Source organism: Syzygium oleosum, unplaced genomic scaffold, assembly GCF_021117445.2.
Source record: "Syzygium oleosum isolate NSW1041296 unplaced genomic scaffold, Sole_v2.1 Sole_v2.11, whole genome shotgun sequence".
NCBI classification, from domain to species: Eukaryota; Viridiplantae; Streptophyta; class Magnoliopsida; order Myrtales; family Myrtaceae; genus Syzygium; species Syzygium oleosum.
The window spans coordinates 9,771,796-9,788,146 of record NW_026607495.1 but is presented as its reverse complement, the minus strand read 5'-3'; the positions used below and the strand labels follow the sequence as shown (position 1 = coordinate 9,788,146).

Below are 16,351 nucleotides of genomic sequence, written 5' to 3'. Positions count from 1 at the left end.
AGCTATGGATGATTCACAGGTCGCTATCTTCACAAACTTAGAAAATCTCCGCGATGCATCGTGTATATGAATCATAATAATAACAATTATTATCTTGTTGTCAAATATAACCAAAACAAATGAAGAAACTTTTGGACTTGACAAGAGAAGCAAGTTCACATGCCATCGACTGATCATGCAAGTAACTAATCAATGATAAGATGATATAATAAAAGTTGATTATGCCGTTAAACAGTCATAACTAAACACATAGACCCGGTTGCACATGTTCCAAGCTTCTAGCCATTCCCTAGCTAAACAAACAAACATACTAGCCATAAACAAGCTCAAGGTCTACGTCCGTTCGTGTAGCATTGATGCGATATCGCCAATGATCCATCTCATTCAATATGTTAGGCGTTGTGCCTACTCTCACCTCATCCAACATATCTAGGTCAGCCTAAAATAACAGAATTTTTAATATCGCCTTCATTTTGTATTGGTATTTCATCTGAAAGTTCATTGTCCGATTGTTTTCCTACCCCAATTTTGAAGAAACTACCCGTCCGTGCGCGTGCTCGTGCGCGTTTTCTGTTGATTTGTGTTGATGAGAGGAAGAACATTTCAAACTTCTATACCAAATTTTAATTGAAAATGGTTCTTTTTCATTTCCTTCGAAGGACCAATCTCCCGTCATAATCGTATCCCGCCACGGAGCCATGGAAGGACAAGCAGGGACTATCTTCCCCCTTGGCCCGTTCTAACTTACTATTGTAGGACCAGCAGTAGAATATGACACACACACACACACACACACATATATATATTGAAAAATAATTGGTTTTTGAAGAGTAAATTGCTGCTTGTCTTTGCGTGTGTATTTTGTTTTATTGAAGGTTGAAGCAGACATTTCGTGGATAGGATCGTGGAATGTGATAATTTGGGAGCTAGTGGTAACAACTCAATGTAGGAGGGGGAAACGAGACAAGCACTAGCGGCACTTTTTTGAAAATGGTCCTCTAGTCCATTATTGAGGTTTTAGAATGTACCCATTGTTAGCCGTACATATATTGTCCATTGCATATGCAATTTGAATACCACGGTTAAATACGAAAATATGTCTTATGTTATTCTTTGACCATTTTAGCTTTTCCTTTATAATAAGGAAGGGATACAAGTCTAGATTCATACGCCTAAGTAGGTGACTCTGACCCAGAACAGTATGCATGCAGTTAGTGAGATTTCAACGGGTGACCTCCAATATCTGGACGGGAAATTCCCTAACGTTCCAACCAAGTGTGACGATTTTAGCTTTTGACATGGTTAACCTAGAATCACGTAGGCATTTCACATTTGATTCTCTATATTCTCCGCTTACACTTTTTTTATGGGTTATTCTATCGATCCCCAAAATAATTGTTTAGGAAACTCACCTTAACCAATAAAGAAAATCCAACCTAACCATATTATCGTTGCTATCTTTACAAACTTAGATAATCTCCATGATGCATCGAGTATATCAATCAAATAGCAATAGCAATCTTATGTCAGATATAACCAACACAAATAAAAACTTTTGGACACTTTTGAATAGAGAAGCAGGTTCACACACCATTGACTGATCATTCTCCTAATTAATCAACGATTAGATGATAGAAGTTAATTACGCATAGAGCCGGTTCCACATATTCCAAGCTTCCATTGATTCCCTTAGCCAAATAAATGAAAAGAGTAGTCATAAATCAAGCTCAAGGTCTACGTGTGTGCGTGTAGCATTGATGTGATAACGCAAACGATCCATCTCATTCAGTATGGCAGGAGTTGTGCCTACTCTCATCCAACATATCTAGGTCAGCCTAGACTGATAGAATTATGAACATCACCTTTCATTTGCATTCGTATTTCATTTCAAAATTCATTGCAAAGTTGTTTTTCTATGCCACTTTAAAGAAAATGCCCGTCCGTGTGCACGCGCGCTTTTTTCTTTTTCTTTTTTTTCAAGATAGATATCCCGTTGATGTGTGTTGATGACGCCTTTTAATCAATAGAAACAACTTATCCAGAAGCCCTTGCTTTAAGGACGTCTCACTTCTTTAGAACATGAGGTCAAAGGGTAAACAATTTCGTATTTAGATCATACCCGGGATTGACCGTGCGTCTTATTCAATTTACGTGATTAATGATGTACATGGATTTGACTTATTACATAAAATGGACTTTCTCACACAAGAACACATAAGAAAAAGAAAATCGGCATAGTAGGTTGGAGTGTAAAGGGATTTTCTGCTTATTTACAGTCTACATTGGTAAGAACTCGAGACTTTTGATGAAATTAGCTTATTTATTTTAAATGAAAGATTATTGTAATAACTATTATTAGGGGTCTGTAAAATTTCAAAATTCACTAATTGTGATCAAAATCACTCTACTAACTAAATTTATTTCTATAATACTTTATGGTAAATTACTGTTCATTTTTTCACTTATTTACTTTGATTTGTATGTAATGTTCTTTCATGCGTGTAATAAGATACCATCTGTAATCTTTGTTTATAATTTATCTTTGTAACTTCTTGTAACCACCGAGCAATTATAGAAAACTCTTTAGAATTTTGGGAGTTTTCTATAATTTAGATTGCTACATATTGCCCACTTTTATTTGATATAGTTATAACCCTCCTTTATATCTTCTGTTAGCATGTCAAATGCACATGACTTTTAAGGGGTAAATGTGTATTTTCATAAATTTTTTTTTATGTAAGTCTTCCTTTTATCCTTAATTTCTGTGGAAAATGGAAAAAAAGGAAAACGTTGATAAGATAGTTTAAGAAAAAAATTAATTAAAAAGGAAAAATGCCTCCAAAAAGGTGAAATACCAAAAATTGAAGACTCATTGTGTATTTTCAAATGGTCAATTAATGAAAAAAAAAAGATTGATCAGTAAAGTTTTTAAATGAATCACCTTAGATTTCAACCATTTCCTTTTATGAGTTAAGGGCATCATTTTCTTTATTATTATTTTTGTATATTTTTGTTAATCAATCATTTTAAACATTAATTATCCCTTTCAATACACATAATGAGTACCAATTTTGCTATTTGACCTTTTTGTTATCGAGGCATTTTTTCTTTATTTATTTGTATTTATTCTTTTTCGTAAGTTATTCTGTTTAGTTCTGTTGAAGGGCTACATTTATCAAATTTTATTTATAGTGTTTTTGTTAATTTAGTTTTCTCCCATTTTCTATATATCCCATTTTTACAGCAATTAAAGGTAAAAAGGGAGATTACTTTTACCCCTTAAAAGTCATGTAAATTGTACAGGCTAACCAAAAAAGTAACTGAGTACAGTTGTAACATAAATAAAAGTTCAGGGATATCACGTGACAGTTGAAAGTTTGGAGACAAATGTATTCACACCCCAAAGTTTAGTGGGGGGTTTTGTGCAATTTCCCCTAAGAACAATAAATGGTCAACACCATGAAAAACTCTAAACTGGTATATCTGTGACAAATTTACCCCAAACTGGTACATTTGTGACAAATTTACCCTCCGTTAGTTTCCAATAAATTTTACAGTCAAATTGTTGAATTTGATGACACGTGGCAGTTGACCAGTTTAGAGTTTTACCTTTCGCCTGTCATAAGTGTACCAATTTGTGATTTTTTGTGGTATTAATCCAATTTAACGAAAACTAACGGGGGGGTAAACTTGTCATACTTATAACAGTTTGAGGTTTTTGGTGGTTAAAAAATTAGTTTATAGTAAATTTATTACATGTATACCAATTTGGGTTCTTAGTGGTAAAAAAATTAATTTAAGGCCGATTTATCAGTTTGGGGTTTAAAATCGGTATTAACCCAACAATAAAATGGGTTTTACGTCTAGTACCTCGAACATTACGACTCCCTCTGAAATTCTAACGTTGTCACTGTCCTATCGAAGTTCACTTTGTCATAATCGCTGCATAAGCACTCGGAACTACTCAACGAATATCTATAAAAGAGCCCAAACCAGCAGTTATGGATGAAAACTCCCGAAACACACCTCACGCTCTGCTTCAATTCACATGTTCCTTGTGGGCCTGACCGAGGTGCAATGACCATCGGCGCGACGAATATCTTGCTGGAAGAACCGTGAAGTTCTTTATGCTTCGCTATTCTGGTGGGCGGTGAACCATTTTTGTCAGATTCCAGTTCAATGACAGCATCATGATTAGGAAAAACAGTACAATGATTGATGGGATTGCCTCAGGACTACTTGGTCCTGAGGTTGATGAGGTAGCTAGAGCACAGGCCAAGAAAGGCGCACTTCTTGGGTACTAAGCTTGTAAATTTGCTATGAGTTATGGTTTTCATTTTCTTTGGGCTGATTCGAGATGGGTATTGAGTTAGATCATCAATGAAGCATCGCTCTCTGGAATTCAATCCTGTATTGGGTATTTTAGAGCAGGACGTATTGATGAAGTTCCAGAGTGGCACTCGGATCCGAGACGCGGGAGAATTGGCTTGAACTCCTCGGTCATCACTTTTAGTCTGAAGAGTTGCGTGGAGTTGAACCATTCAGAATTAGGGGGAGGAGTTCGGTGGATGCTTTCAGGTTTGGTCTCGTTGCAGTTGTATTAGGGGGGTTCAGCTCTTACAAATTTGTACTCAACACGGGGGACATTGAGCATGCATCCAAGTTGTTTGACTAAATGACTGTTAGAGATGTTGCAAATACCTCGATTGTTACGGGGTATTCTCATCTCAATGATCTTCATGCTCACGAGGATTTTCAGTTTGCCCGTTATATGTAGGGATTGTTAGAATATTTAAATACTGTGCCACGTCTTTATTTTTTCCTTAAATTTTTAAAATAGTTGGTAGAGATCTAACAAATCTTATATGATATGAGAGCATGAGCTTGGAGTTCAAATCTTTTCAGGTCTCTTATTTGCCTCACTTTTTACGTATTTCCAGGCTTACTATTATATTTTCTGGCAGAAGGTCTCACAAAATCTTACAGGAAGAATGAGACAAAACCAAATCTGAGTCACTCAAGTGAGTTTATTGCAAGCAACAGCAGAGTTGGGAGTACCCGGGATTGGTGCCTCCGTTCATGATCTTGCATTTAAAAGAGGAATCTGTTGTTCTGATGAAGTGCTGAGACATGCCTGATGAACATGTATTTCAAATGTGGGGTGCACAGATTGGCAGCCTCCCTTTTGGCAGAAATGGATACTAGAGATAATTTTCACATCATTGCTTACTGCTTGCAGCATGTAGCCACTCGGGTTTGGTAAAAGAGGGTCTACCCAATTTCAGGCCCATGTGTGAGGAATATTCAGATGTGCCCGCCAAAGACCGTTACAGTTGTGTGATAGATTTATTAAGTGGAGCAGGACATCTTGAAGACTCATATGATCTCATTAAGTTCCCTCAATTGAGACAATACCCTATAGCATTGGTATCCCTTGTAGGCTAATAGATTGTAGGGAGATCGACAGAGGGGAGAGGTTATCAGGAAGGCACCTCCTTGATTTATGACCCAATAATTCTTGAACTTGATGACGTCTTATTTGTAGATGGTGAATATTGGGATTGTGTAGTCAGAATCAGATCCCTAGCTGTGGAGGATGGTCTCTAGAGGACTGCAGGTTATAGTTCGATTTAGGTAGAGAAAAAAGTGGTTCCTAAATATACCATATCATGTAGTATGGTGACATGGTTTCGGGTATATATTCAAGTTTCATTACTTTTAATGCATCTTTATGATCGTGACAACTGTGGACATTTGATTTGATGGGCGGTAGTGAAGTTTCTGTTGCCACCATGAAGTTGCGAATATCTTAATTGCTCGTGCTGCATTTTGTGAGCTCTCTCTCCCTCTCTCTCCCTCTCTCTCTCTCTAATCCAATGCTTCTCCATTTCTTTCCCTTTTTTCTAAATATTTTATTTTGTCTTTTCACTCTTGATGCTCAGATCTGTCTTGTAGCGGCTCAATTCATTAGTGGAGCTCTGAATTGACGGAAGCTTCTGAACCTCTCTCGTAAACAACTCTTGCTAATTCCATTCTTTCTATTTTTCCCCCAATTTTGAGAACATCCGGTTTAGCAATCTCAACAATCTATACCACACAACTTCAAGAGACTGTTTTTAATCTAAATATTGGTTCGTACATAGATTTGTGTTGGCCTCCCACGGAGATTACAAATCAAGCTATAGAGTGATAGTGTCTTGTGATTTGTGTGTTGGCATTAATCACGATTGCTGTACATTATGTTTCTCTCTCTAGATCATGATCATTGTAATTCCTGTGTATTCTATTTTGATCAGGATTGCTGTATATTGAAATAACTAGGCTTTAAAACCTGCCTTTATTATCCATTAGTTTTCATTTTAACCCCTGATAAGATAAGAGCACCATGTCTTTTAATTAAATTTTTGAACTTTTCTGCAGCAAATCCATATCAGAAATAAAGACTGCGTACAAACTTAAGTGTGTGGCTTCACGTATTGGGAAGAAAAGCTGTGAGACAGAAACACTTGCTGAAACGCTATGATTACATGATCCACTCTAATGCAGCAACCGATAATGACTGTTCTGAGGATCGTGTCTAAGACTGATGAATCAGGTAATACTTAAATTTTTCTCTGGTCCTATTAAGTTATTGGCTATTGAATTTTGTTAACAGGGGCACTTGTTAAACACCTCGATAAAGGAAGTTTATCATTCTTAATGCACTGTCTTTCTCGTGTTATGTGTAATCAAATACATTGAAATTGAAAACATGTCCTTATTAACTATAACAACACCCTTCCGTGGCTTGTTTCTTTCTTACTTCATAAGATTCATCCATACGAGTACTCACAAACACAGAACAGGAGTTTTTTTTTAATGAAACCCCATCTTCTTTCTTTGCATTGCATTGCATTTATCACATATTGAAGGAACTAGCAAATATGATACAGAACTTAAAACAACAATAACATCATGATTCTAGGTGATGAGATTGTGCTTCATTGGCTATTGATTATTTTATATGTCAAGACAATCGATTGATGGATTTGCAAGATTTTGCTTTCCTCATTAATTTTTTTATTCACCATTGGCATTTTTTATAATCACTTGACCATCCATTCCATATGGTAGATTGTCAGCCAACACTCTTAAATTTAATTCATAGACCTGTTCGATGCAACGATTTCTCCAGATAGCAAGCGTACCTTCTTAGAATGGAATAATTAATGATTGAACTACTTCTCTGATCACCTTATCAGAGCTCCCACCTCTCCCAACAGCCTTCCTAGCCTCTTCTCTCGCCTTCTTGGCTCTCTCTCTCAGCTTCTCATCCGTCATCAACTCTACAATCTTCTGCTCAATCTCTTCTCCTTTCACAATACCATTGGGACCCCAATCCCAGTTCCTCTCCCACAGTCCCAATCCCGCATCTTCCACGACCTGTGTATTCAGCCTTTGATCACCATGTTGCGGCCAGGCAAGCATTGGGACTCCCCGTAGAGCCGCTTCCATCACCGAGTTCCATCCGCAGTGACTTAAGAACCCTCCGATGGCGGGATGCCGTAGAATCTCCTGTTGGTCCACCCACCCTTTTATGACCAGCCCCTTATTCTTTGTCTTCTCCAAGAAGGATTCATTCAAAACGTGTTCAGCATCCTCTTGGTCATCCTTATCTACTTTACTGGTTTTTAGGACCCAGAAGAATCTCCACTCTGTCTTCTCCAGCCCTTTTTCCAACTCTCGAATCTGATCTCTGGACATCGCCGTTCTGCTCCCAAAGCTTATGTAGACCACAGATTCAGCTGGCTGATTTTCCAGCCATGATCTGTATTGATCCCCGTCATCGTCACGTGGAAAATGATATGGTTCTAATGGCCCTATGGGCAGAATGGGCGGCAAGCTTTTAATCACCCTATCTTTGTTGAGAGCGGCAAGTGTAGATGCTTCGAACCACTCAAAAGTGTTCATCAAGATTCCTTTGGCCTCTGATAGAGCTGGAGAGTTTGTTGTAATAATCGATGTCAGAAGATGACTGGAATCATGGAATACCGGTGGGATGCTTGACATTGCCATGGGTGGCAATCCCGGTATCTTGATTTCGGTGGAAGTTGTATTGAACTCCACTGGGTTCGATGCCAGCATTGGAAGGTACGCCATGAGCGAGAGGAAAGTGACTGAGGAGGTGGAAAGGATATAAATAGGGAGGTCAAGGGTTTTAGCAATTGGAGCAACCTTGGCAACTAAAAGGAAGTCCACAATTATAGCGGAAAAAGGTGGAGATGATGAAGATAACAGTGGAGGGAGAAGATGGATTGACTGATTGATGAGATGCATCTGGACAAAGAAAGGGTCAACAGGACCTGAATCAGCTTGCCGGGAGCTAGGAGTAAGCTGGAGTTCAAGATGATTGATTTTGGGGTTGGGGCGAAGGAATGAGGATATGTGGTCTGACTCGGCGATGGACACGGTGGGTCGAGCTGTAATGACCGTAACGATGCTTTCTTGCTTCGCCAGCATTGCCGCGAGCCGGAGGAATGGCATCAAATGGCCCATTCCAGCACTGGGGAGCACAGCTATGTGAGGAGGTTGTGGTGTATTCATTGCTACAGGGCGTTCTTGGATGATGAAGACACTATAGATGATTACCAAACAGATGCTGAAAAGGGGTTTTATTATAATGAATGAATGAATGAATGTAGGTGGGCTCGTGTAGTCACGTGCGGGATTAGGTGAGAAACCCGGAAGCCATCTACCACTCAATGATTTTTGGAATTTTTTAGTGAAATGATCTTTCTTTGCTTCTTTTACAAAGGTAGTGTAGAATAGATTTACCGAAGTCAGCTCCTAGTTATTTGTGAACTATTTAAATTAGTGCCGATCGATGTGAATCGTGTGCAAAACTGTTTATCCAACCGGCGAAGAGTCACGTCGGACATCAATTCTTTGTTTTTACATTTCAAAGATATCAAGAATCATCCATGGTTCTTAAGAAACTTGCCGAGAGAACTAACAAAGACAGAATAAGAACACCATAAGTATCATAATTTTCGTATGGCACTCACTTGAGAGCCATGACATTTTTTTTCCATCGCTCGAGTGTTATGACTTCCAAAAAACATTTATTTGCGTGTCATAAATTTTAATCGATTACTTGAACGCCATAACTTTTAAAAAACATTCACCAAAGTGTCAAAAAGTTGACGTGGCGTGGAACTTGGCGTGAACATTTATACTAGTTTGGGTTCTTGATGGTAAAAAAATTAATTTGAGGTAAATTTATCACCAGCGTACTAATTTGGGGTTTTAAAACGGTATTAACCCAACAATAAAATGGGATTTAGTTCTAGTACCTCGAACATTACGACTCCCTCTGAAATTCTAACGTTGTCACTGTCCTATCGAAGTTCACTTTGTCATAATCGCTGCATAAGCACTCGGAACTACTCAACGAATATCTATAAAAGAGCCCAAACCAGCAGTTATGGATGAAAACTCCCGAAACACACCTCTCTCTCTCTGCTTCAATTCACATGTTCCTTTTGGGCCAGACCGAGGTGCAATGACCATCGGCGCGACGAATATCTTGCTGGAAGAACCGTGAAGTTCTTTATGCTTCGCTATTCTGGTGGGCGGTGAACCATTTTTGTCAGATTCCAGTTCAATGACAGCATCATGATTAGGAAAAACAGTACAATGATTGATGGGATTGCCTCAGGACTACTTGGTCCTGAGGTTGATGAGGTAGCTAGAGCACAGGCCAAGAAAGGCGCACTTCTTGGGTACTAAGCTTGTAAATTTGCTATGAGTTATGGTTTTCATTTTCTTTGGGCTGATTCGAGATGGGTATTGAGTTAGATCATCCATGAAGCATCGCTCTCTGGAATTCAATCCTGTATTGGGTATTTTAGAGCAGGACGTATTGATGAAGTTCCAGAGTGGCACTCGGATCCGAGACGCGGGAGAATTGGCTTGAACTCCTCGGTCATCACTTTTAGTCTGAAGAGTTGCGTGGAGTTGAACCATTCAGAATTAGGGGGAGGAGTTCGGTGGATGCTTTCAGGTTTGGTCTCGTTGCAGTTGTATTAGGGGGGTTCAGCTCTTACAAATTTGTACTCAACACGGGGGACATTGAGCATGCATCCAAGTTGTTTGACTAAATGACTGTTAGAGATGTTGCAAATACCTCGATTGTTACGGGGTATTCTCATCTCAATGATCTTCATGCTCACGAGGATTTTCAGTTTGCCCGTTATATGTAGGGATTGTTAGAATATTTAAATACTATGTCACGTCTTTATTTTTTGCTTAAATTTTTAAAATAGTCGGTAGAGATCTAACAAATCTTATATGATATGAGAGCATGAGGTTGGAGTTCAAATCTTTTCAGGTCTCTTATTTGCCTCACTTTTTATGTATTTCCAGGCTTACTATTATATTTTCTGGCAGAAGGTCTCACAAAATCTTACAGGAAGAATGAGACAAAACCAAATCTGAGTCGCTCAAGTGAGTTTATTGCAAGCAACAGCAGAGTTGGGAGTACCCGGGATTGGTGCCTCCGTTCATGATCTTGCATTTAAAAGAGGAATCTGTTGTTCTGATGAAGTGCTGAGACATGCCTGATGAACATGTATTTCAAATGTGGGGTGCACAGATTGGCGGCCTCCCTTTTGGCAGAAATGGATACTAGAGGTAATTTTCACCTAATTGCTTACTGCTTGCAGCGTGCAGCCACTCGGGCTTGGTAAAAGTGGGTCTACCCAATTTCAGGTCTATGTTTAAAGAATATTCAGATGTGCTGGCCAAAGACTGTTACAGTTGTGTGATAAATTTATTAAGTCGAGCAAGACATCTTGAAGACTCATATGATCTCATTAAATTCCCTCAATCGAGACAATACCCTTTAGCATTGGGATCCCTTGTAGGCTAATAGATTGTATGGAGATCGAGAGAGGGAAGAGGTTATTAGGAAGGCACCTCCTTGATTTATGACCAAATAATTCTTGAACTTACTTGATGATGTCTTATTCGTTCATGGTGAAAAATGGAATGATGTAGACAAAATGTGTATGATCAAGAGAGGGGAGAGGTTATTAGGAAGGCACCTCCTTGATTTATGATCAAATAATTCTAGAACTTACTTGATGATGCCTTATTTGTGGATGGTGAATATTGGGATGATGTAGTCAGAATCAGATCCTTAGCTGTGGAGGCCCGTCTCAAGAGGACTCCAGGTTGTAGTTTGATTTAGGTAGAGAAAAAAGTGGCTCCTAAATATGCCTATCATGTGGTATAGTGATATGGTTTCAGGCATATACTCAAGTTTCATTAATTTTAATACATCTTTATGATCATGACAACTGTGGACATTTGATTTAATGGGTGGCAATGGAGTTTCTGCTACCACCACGAAGTTGCACATCTCTTAACTGCTGGTGCCACGTTTTGTGAGCTCTCTCTCGCTCTCTCTTTCCGTCTCTCTGTCTCTCTCTCTCTCTCTCTCTCTCTAATCTGATGCTTCTCGAATTCTTTCCTATTTTGCTGAATAACCTATGTTGTCTTCTCACTCTTTGTGCTCAAATCTGTCTCGTAGCAGCTCAATTCATTAGTGGAGCTCTGAACAGATGGAAGCTTCTGAATCTCTCTGGTAAACCGCTCTTGCTAATTCCATTCTTTGTAATTTTTTTCCTCAATTTTGAGAACATCCTGTTTAGCAATCTGAACAATCTATACCACACAACTTCAATAGACTGTTTTAATCTAATAGATGGATTGTACATAGAGTTGTGTTGGCCTCCCATGGAGATGACAAATCAAGCCACAGAGTGTCAGTGTCTTTTGATTTATGTGTTGGCATTAATCAGGTTTGCTGTATATTATGTTTCTCTCTCCAGATCATAGTCATTGTAATTCCTGTGTATTCTTTTTTGACTTCATAAAATCAGTCTCTGTTGGATTGCGATATGTTATTTGAATTATTTAGGTCATTATGTTTTTTGTCGAAAATGACTAGAGCTGATATTTCACCAATATGGTCGTCAAATTTCCTTGCAATAAATTTTGTCTAGAGCTTTTGTAATGCAGAAGGTAAAGTTTGAAGGAGCAGAGCATGTTATTAGAAGTATATGATGATTGAGAAATTAAAACTTTATTTAAGGAAGCACATATATGAAGCCATTACTCTACATGAACTAACATTTAAATTCACCAAAGCATAGCATGCATCTTGCTCCATGCAAGAAAGAAAGTCTATTGAGGGGACACATAGCTTATCTGTGCCAAACACTGAGAAATTTAATTATAGTCTTTTTCATTTATATTGAAATAACTAGGCCTTAAAACCTGCCTTTATTATCCATTAGTTTTCATTTTAACACCTGATAAGATAAGAGCACCACGTCTTTTAATTAAATTCTTGAATTTTTTTGCAGCAAATCCATATCAGAAATAAAGACTGCATACATAATTATGTGGCTACACGTATTGGGAAGAAAAGTTGTGAGACAGAAACACTAGCTGAAACAGTATGATTACATGATCCACTCTAACGCAGCAACTGATAATGAGTGTCATGAGGATGATGTGTCTAAGACTGATGCACCAGGGAATACTTAAATTTCTCTTGGGTCCAATTAAGCTATTAGCTATTGAATTTTCTTAAAAAGGGCACTTGTTAAACACCTCGATAAAGGAAGTTTATCATTCTTAATGCATTGTCTTTCTCGTATTATGTGTAATCAAATGCATTGAAATTGAAAACATGTCCTTGTTAACTACAACAACACCTTAAACTATTGGCCGTAGCTTGTTTCTTTCTTACTTCATATGATTCATCCATAAGAGTGCTTACAAACACTGAAAAGGACTTTTTAATTAAAACCCAAATTCTCTCTTTGCATCACATTACATTTATCATATATTGAAGGCAGTAGCAAACATGATACAAATCTAAGAATGACAAAAACATCACGATCCTAGGCACAGATAATGAGATCGTGCTTCATTGGTTTTTGATTCTTTTTTATCTCAAGACACAATTGTTGATTGATTTGCGAATTTGCTTTCCTTATTGATCTTTAATTCACCAATGGCATTTTTTTTCAATCACTTGACCATCCATTACATACTGTAGATTTTGAGCCAACACTCTTTAGTTCATAGGCTTGTTCAATGCGACAATTTCTTCAGATAACAAATGTACCTTCCGTTAGAATGGAGTAATTAACGATTTAACTACTTCTCTGGTCGCCTTATCGGAGCTCCTACCTCTCCCAACAGCCTTCCTAGCCTCCTCTCTCACCTCCTTGGCTTTCGCTCTCAACTTCTCATCTATCATCAACTCTACTATCTTCTTCTCATTCTCTTCCCCTTTCTCAATAACATCGGGACCCCAATCCCAGTTCCTCTCCCACAGTCCCAATCCTGCATCCTCCATGACCTGTGCATTCAGCCTTTGATCACCATGTTGTGGCCAGGCAAGCACTGGGACTCCCTCTAGAGCTGCTTCCATCACCAAGTTCCACCCGCAATGACATAAGAACCCTCCAATGGCGGGATGCCTTAGAATCTCTTGCTGGTCCACCCACCCTTTTATTATCAACCCCTTGTTCTTTGTTTTCTCCAAGAAGGAATGAATCAGAAAGTGTTCCGCATCCTCTTGATCATCCTTATCCACTTTACTGGTTTTTAGGACCCAGATAAATTTCCACCCGGAATTCTCCAGCCCTTTTTCCAACTCATGTATCTGATCTCTGGACATTGCTGTTCTGTTCCCATAGCTAATATACACCACAGATTCAGCTGGCTGGTTCTCCAGCCATGACCTGTACTGATCCCCATTATTGTCATGTGGAACATGATATGGTTCCAATGGCCCTATAGGCAGAACGGGCGGCAAGCTTTTAATCACCCTATCTTTGTTGAGAGTGGTAAGTGTAGATGCTTGGAACTGTTATAGCTAGCAGGTATCACCTAGAGGGGGGGTTGAAGAGGTGATTCGAGTGATTTTTATGAATTTAAAGCGGAAACGATTTATAAACAGTAAAATCCGAATAATATTCAGATTCTGAATGTGATAGTGTGCAGTGTAAATAATATAATGAGAGATTAGGGATAGAGAGAAATACACATAAGAAGTTATAGTGGTTCGGCTTACATCAAGCCTACGTCCACTCTCCCACGCCGACAGCTTACTAGTTGGATTCCACTATGTGATCAAAAGAATTACAAGATCTGAGTGATATCACTCAGTGAATGATAGAACTTTCTATCTTACACAATCACTTTTACAGAGTATCCCTCAAAATCTCAGTATTTAGCTTAGGAAGAACAAGTAGTAGAATCGGAATAAGCTTAGATTTTGGACTTGTTGATTCTCGATTTCGTTCTGTACCTTCTGCTTCTCATTGGTCTCCTTTTATACTCCACTTCCAAATTAACCGTTGGACAGTTTTCAGATGATTTTCTTCAAATCTTTACCTTGGACAAATTTATATAAAATGGATTGAGTAGCCGTTGGTTGACAAAATCCGAATCCCACTGAATCTGATCGCTCATACAATCAGAATCTTGATTTTCATAAATAGAGTTTTATTCGTTGCGATATATACTTGTCATAATATTTGATTGTCAATCAATTAGGCTTAGATTGGATCAATCAAAACTTTCCTTTTGTGAAATCCAAGCCAGATCACTAGCTGTTATATTTCGTTCTGAATAAATTCCGAGTCTGAAGAATTTCTGGTTCTTGGTTTACATTCAGAACCTGAGTCAGTGTAGGTCTTCATTAAAGTCCGAGTTCTTCAAAATTAGAGTATGAAGATCTCTGACATCTTAAGATAAAGACCGAGTGTCTATTTCAGTAGAGTCTGAACTTCTCATTCTAAACCTTGTAAAGTCTGAAGATTTCCTTCTAAACCTCTAAAGTCTGAGCGTCCAGAAAGTTAACTTCTCTTGAAGTATTAAAGTTGCTACTTCTAGAGTATATATACCTTGATCAAAATACTTCAGAGTACATATCAGATTTACAAGATTAACATAGATAGTTTTGTCAACTTCAAAATCTATTTAGAAAATTTACTCAACAGGAACCACTTAAAAGTGTTCATCAAGATTCCTTTGGCCTCTGATAGAGCTTGAGAGTTTGTAATAATGGTTGACGTAAAAAGATGACTGGAATCAAGGAATACTGGCGGGAGGCTTGACATGGCCATGGGTGGAAATCCTGGTATCTTAATTTCAGTGGAAGTTTTGTTGAACTCAGCCGGGTTTGATGCCAGCGCCAGAAGGTATGCCGTGAGGGCAAGGAAAGTGACTGAGGTGGTGGAAAGAATATAAATAGGAAGGTGAAGGGTTTTAGCAATTGGAGCAATCTTGGCAACTAGAAGGAAGTCCACAAATATAGCGGAAAAAGGTGGAGATGATGAAGATAACAGTGGGGGGAGAAGATGGATTGACTGACTGATGAGATGCATCTGGAGAAAGAAAGGGTCAACAGGAGCGGAATCAGCTTGCCGGAAGCTAGGAGTAAGCTGGAGTTCAAGATTTTGGGATTATGGCGAAGGAATGAGGATATGTGGTCCAACTCGGCGATGGACACGGTGGGTCGAGCTGTAATGACAGTAGCGATGCTGTCTTGCTTCTCCAGCATTGCCTCGAGCCAGAGGAATGGCATCAAATGGCCCATTCCAGCACTAGGGAACAGGGCTATGTGAGGAGGTTGTGGTGTAGACATTGCTAGAGGGCGTTCTTATATGATGAAGAGACTATAGAAAATCGCCAAATAGATGCTGAAAAGGAGGTTTCTTTATGGTAAATGAAACAGTTTATTTGCCGATCATTCGTTTGTGTTTTCTATTTTATAAACGATAGAGAAACAAAGAATGAATGTTGGGTTTTCTTTGGCCAGAAGTGTAGGTGGGTTCGTGTAGTCACGTGCTGGATTAGGTGAGAATAATCTCAGTGTGTATTGCGAATCGGAAAAAAAAGGATTATACGTAATCCGTGTATTTATGATGTACGTAAAATGACATAAATGAATGACAAGAAATGACATAAATAACCTTATTTTTTTCAGTTTAAAGAAAACGAAACTTTCAAAAGATTAATGATACTTTTGGGGAAAACGATATTACGAGTGTTATAACTTTTAGGGCCACGCTTATGCTATTCCCGCTATAACTAAAACACTCCTTAATATTGTGTCCTGATAATATTTCCCTTTGTGGGTTCCACTTTTTAGCATCCCTTTGTCATTTTCTTTTATTAATTTCCTTTTTTTTGTGGGTCCTACATCGACTTTCCTTAATCTTTTTCCTTCTTTCTTTCTGTTTTTGGTGGAACTCTGTTCTTTCTCAAGAGGCAGAGAAATGGA

General features: G+C 38.5%; 1 protein-coding gene, 2 long non-coding RNA genes and 1 pseudogene across 7 annotated transcripts; 2 read left to right on the top strand and 2 right to left on the bottom strand.

The window, feature by feature from the left end:
- The first annotated feature begins 3,903 nt into the window (after nt 1–3,903).
- Nucleotides 3,904–5,120, top strand: LOC130139307 (uncharacterized). Its single transcript, XR_008817546.1, has 2 exons — nt 3,904–4,716; nt 4,941–5,120. It is a non-coding gene; the product is annotated as an uncharacterized LOC130139307 (long non-coding RNA).
- Nucleotides 5,121–6,825: 1,705 nt separating this feature from the next.
- On the bottom strand, nt 6,826–9,197 carry LOC115667804 (UDP-glycosyltransferase 708G1-like). Its single transcript, XM_030589342.2, has one exon. The coding sequence runs from the start codon at nt 8,581–8,583 to the stop codon at nt 7,192–7,194; it is 1,392 nt and encodes a 463-aa protein (XP_030445202.1). The 5' UTR covers nt 8,584–9,197; the 3' UTR covers nt 6,826–7,191.
- A 149-nt stretch (nt 9,198–9,346) lies between these two features.
- On the top strand, nt 9,347–13,261 carry LOC130139327 (uncharacterized). Of its 5 annotated transcripts, none has more exons than XR_008817576.1 (4): nt 9,349–10,180; nt 10,405–11,426; nt 11,573–11,626; nt 12,411–13,261. It is a non-coding gene; the product is annotated as an uncharacterized LOC130139327 (long non-coding RNA). The 5 variants fall into 5 exon arrangements; XR_008817574.1 differs by lacking the exon at nt 12,411–13,261 and adding an exon at nt 11,747–11,966; XR_008817575.1 differs by having other exon boundaries at nt 9,348–10,180; nt 10,405–11,626.
- On the bottom strand, nt 13,143–15,727 carry LOC115680473 (UDP-glycosyltransferase 708G1-like; annotated as a pseudogene).
- Between the last annotated feature and the right edge of the window lie 624 nt (nt 15,728–16,351).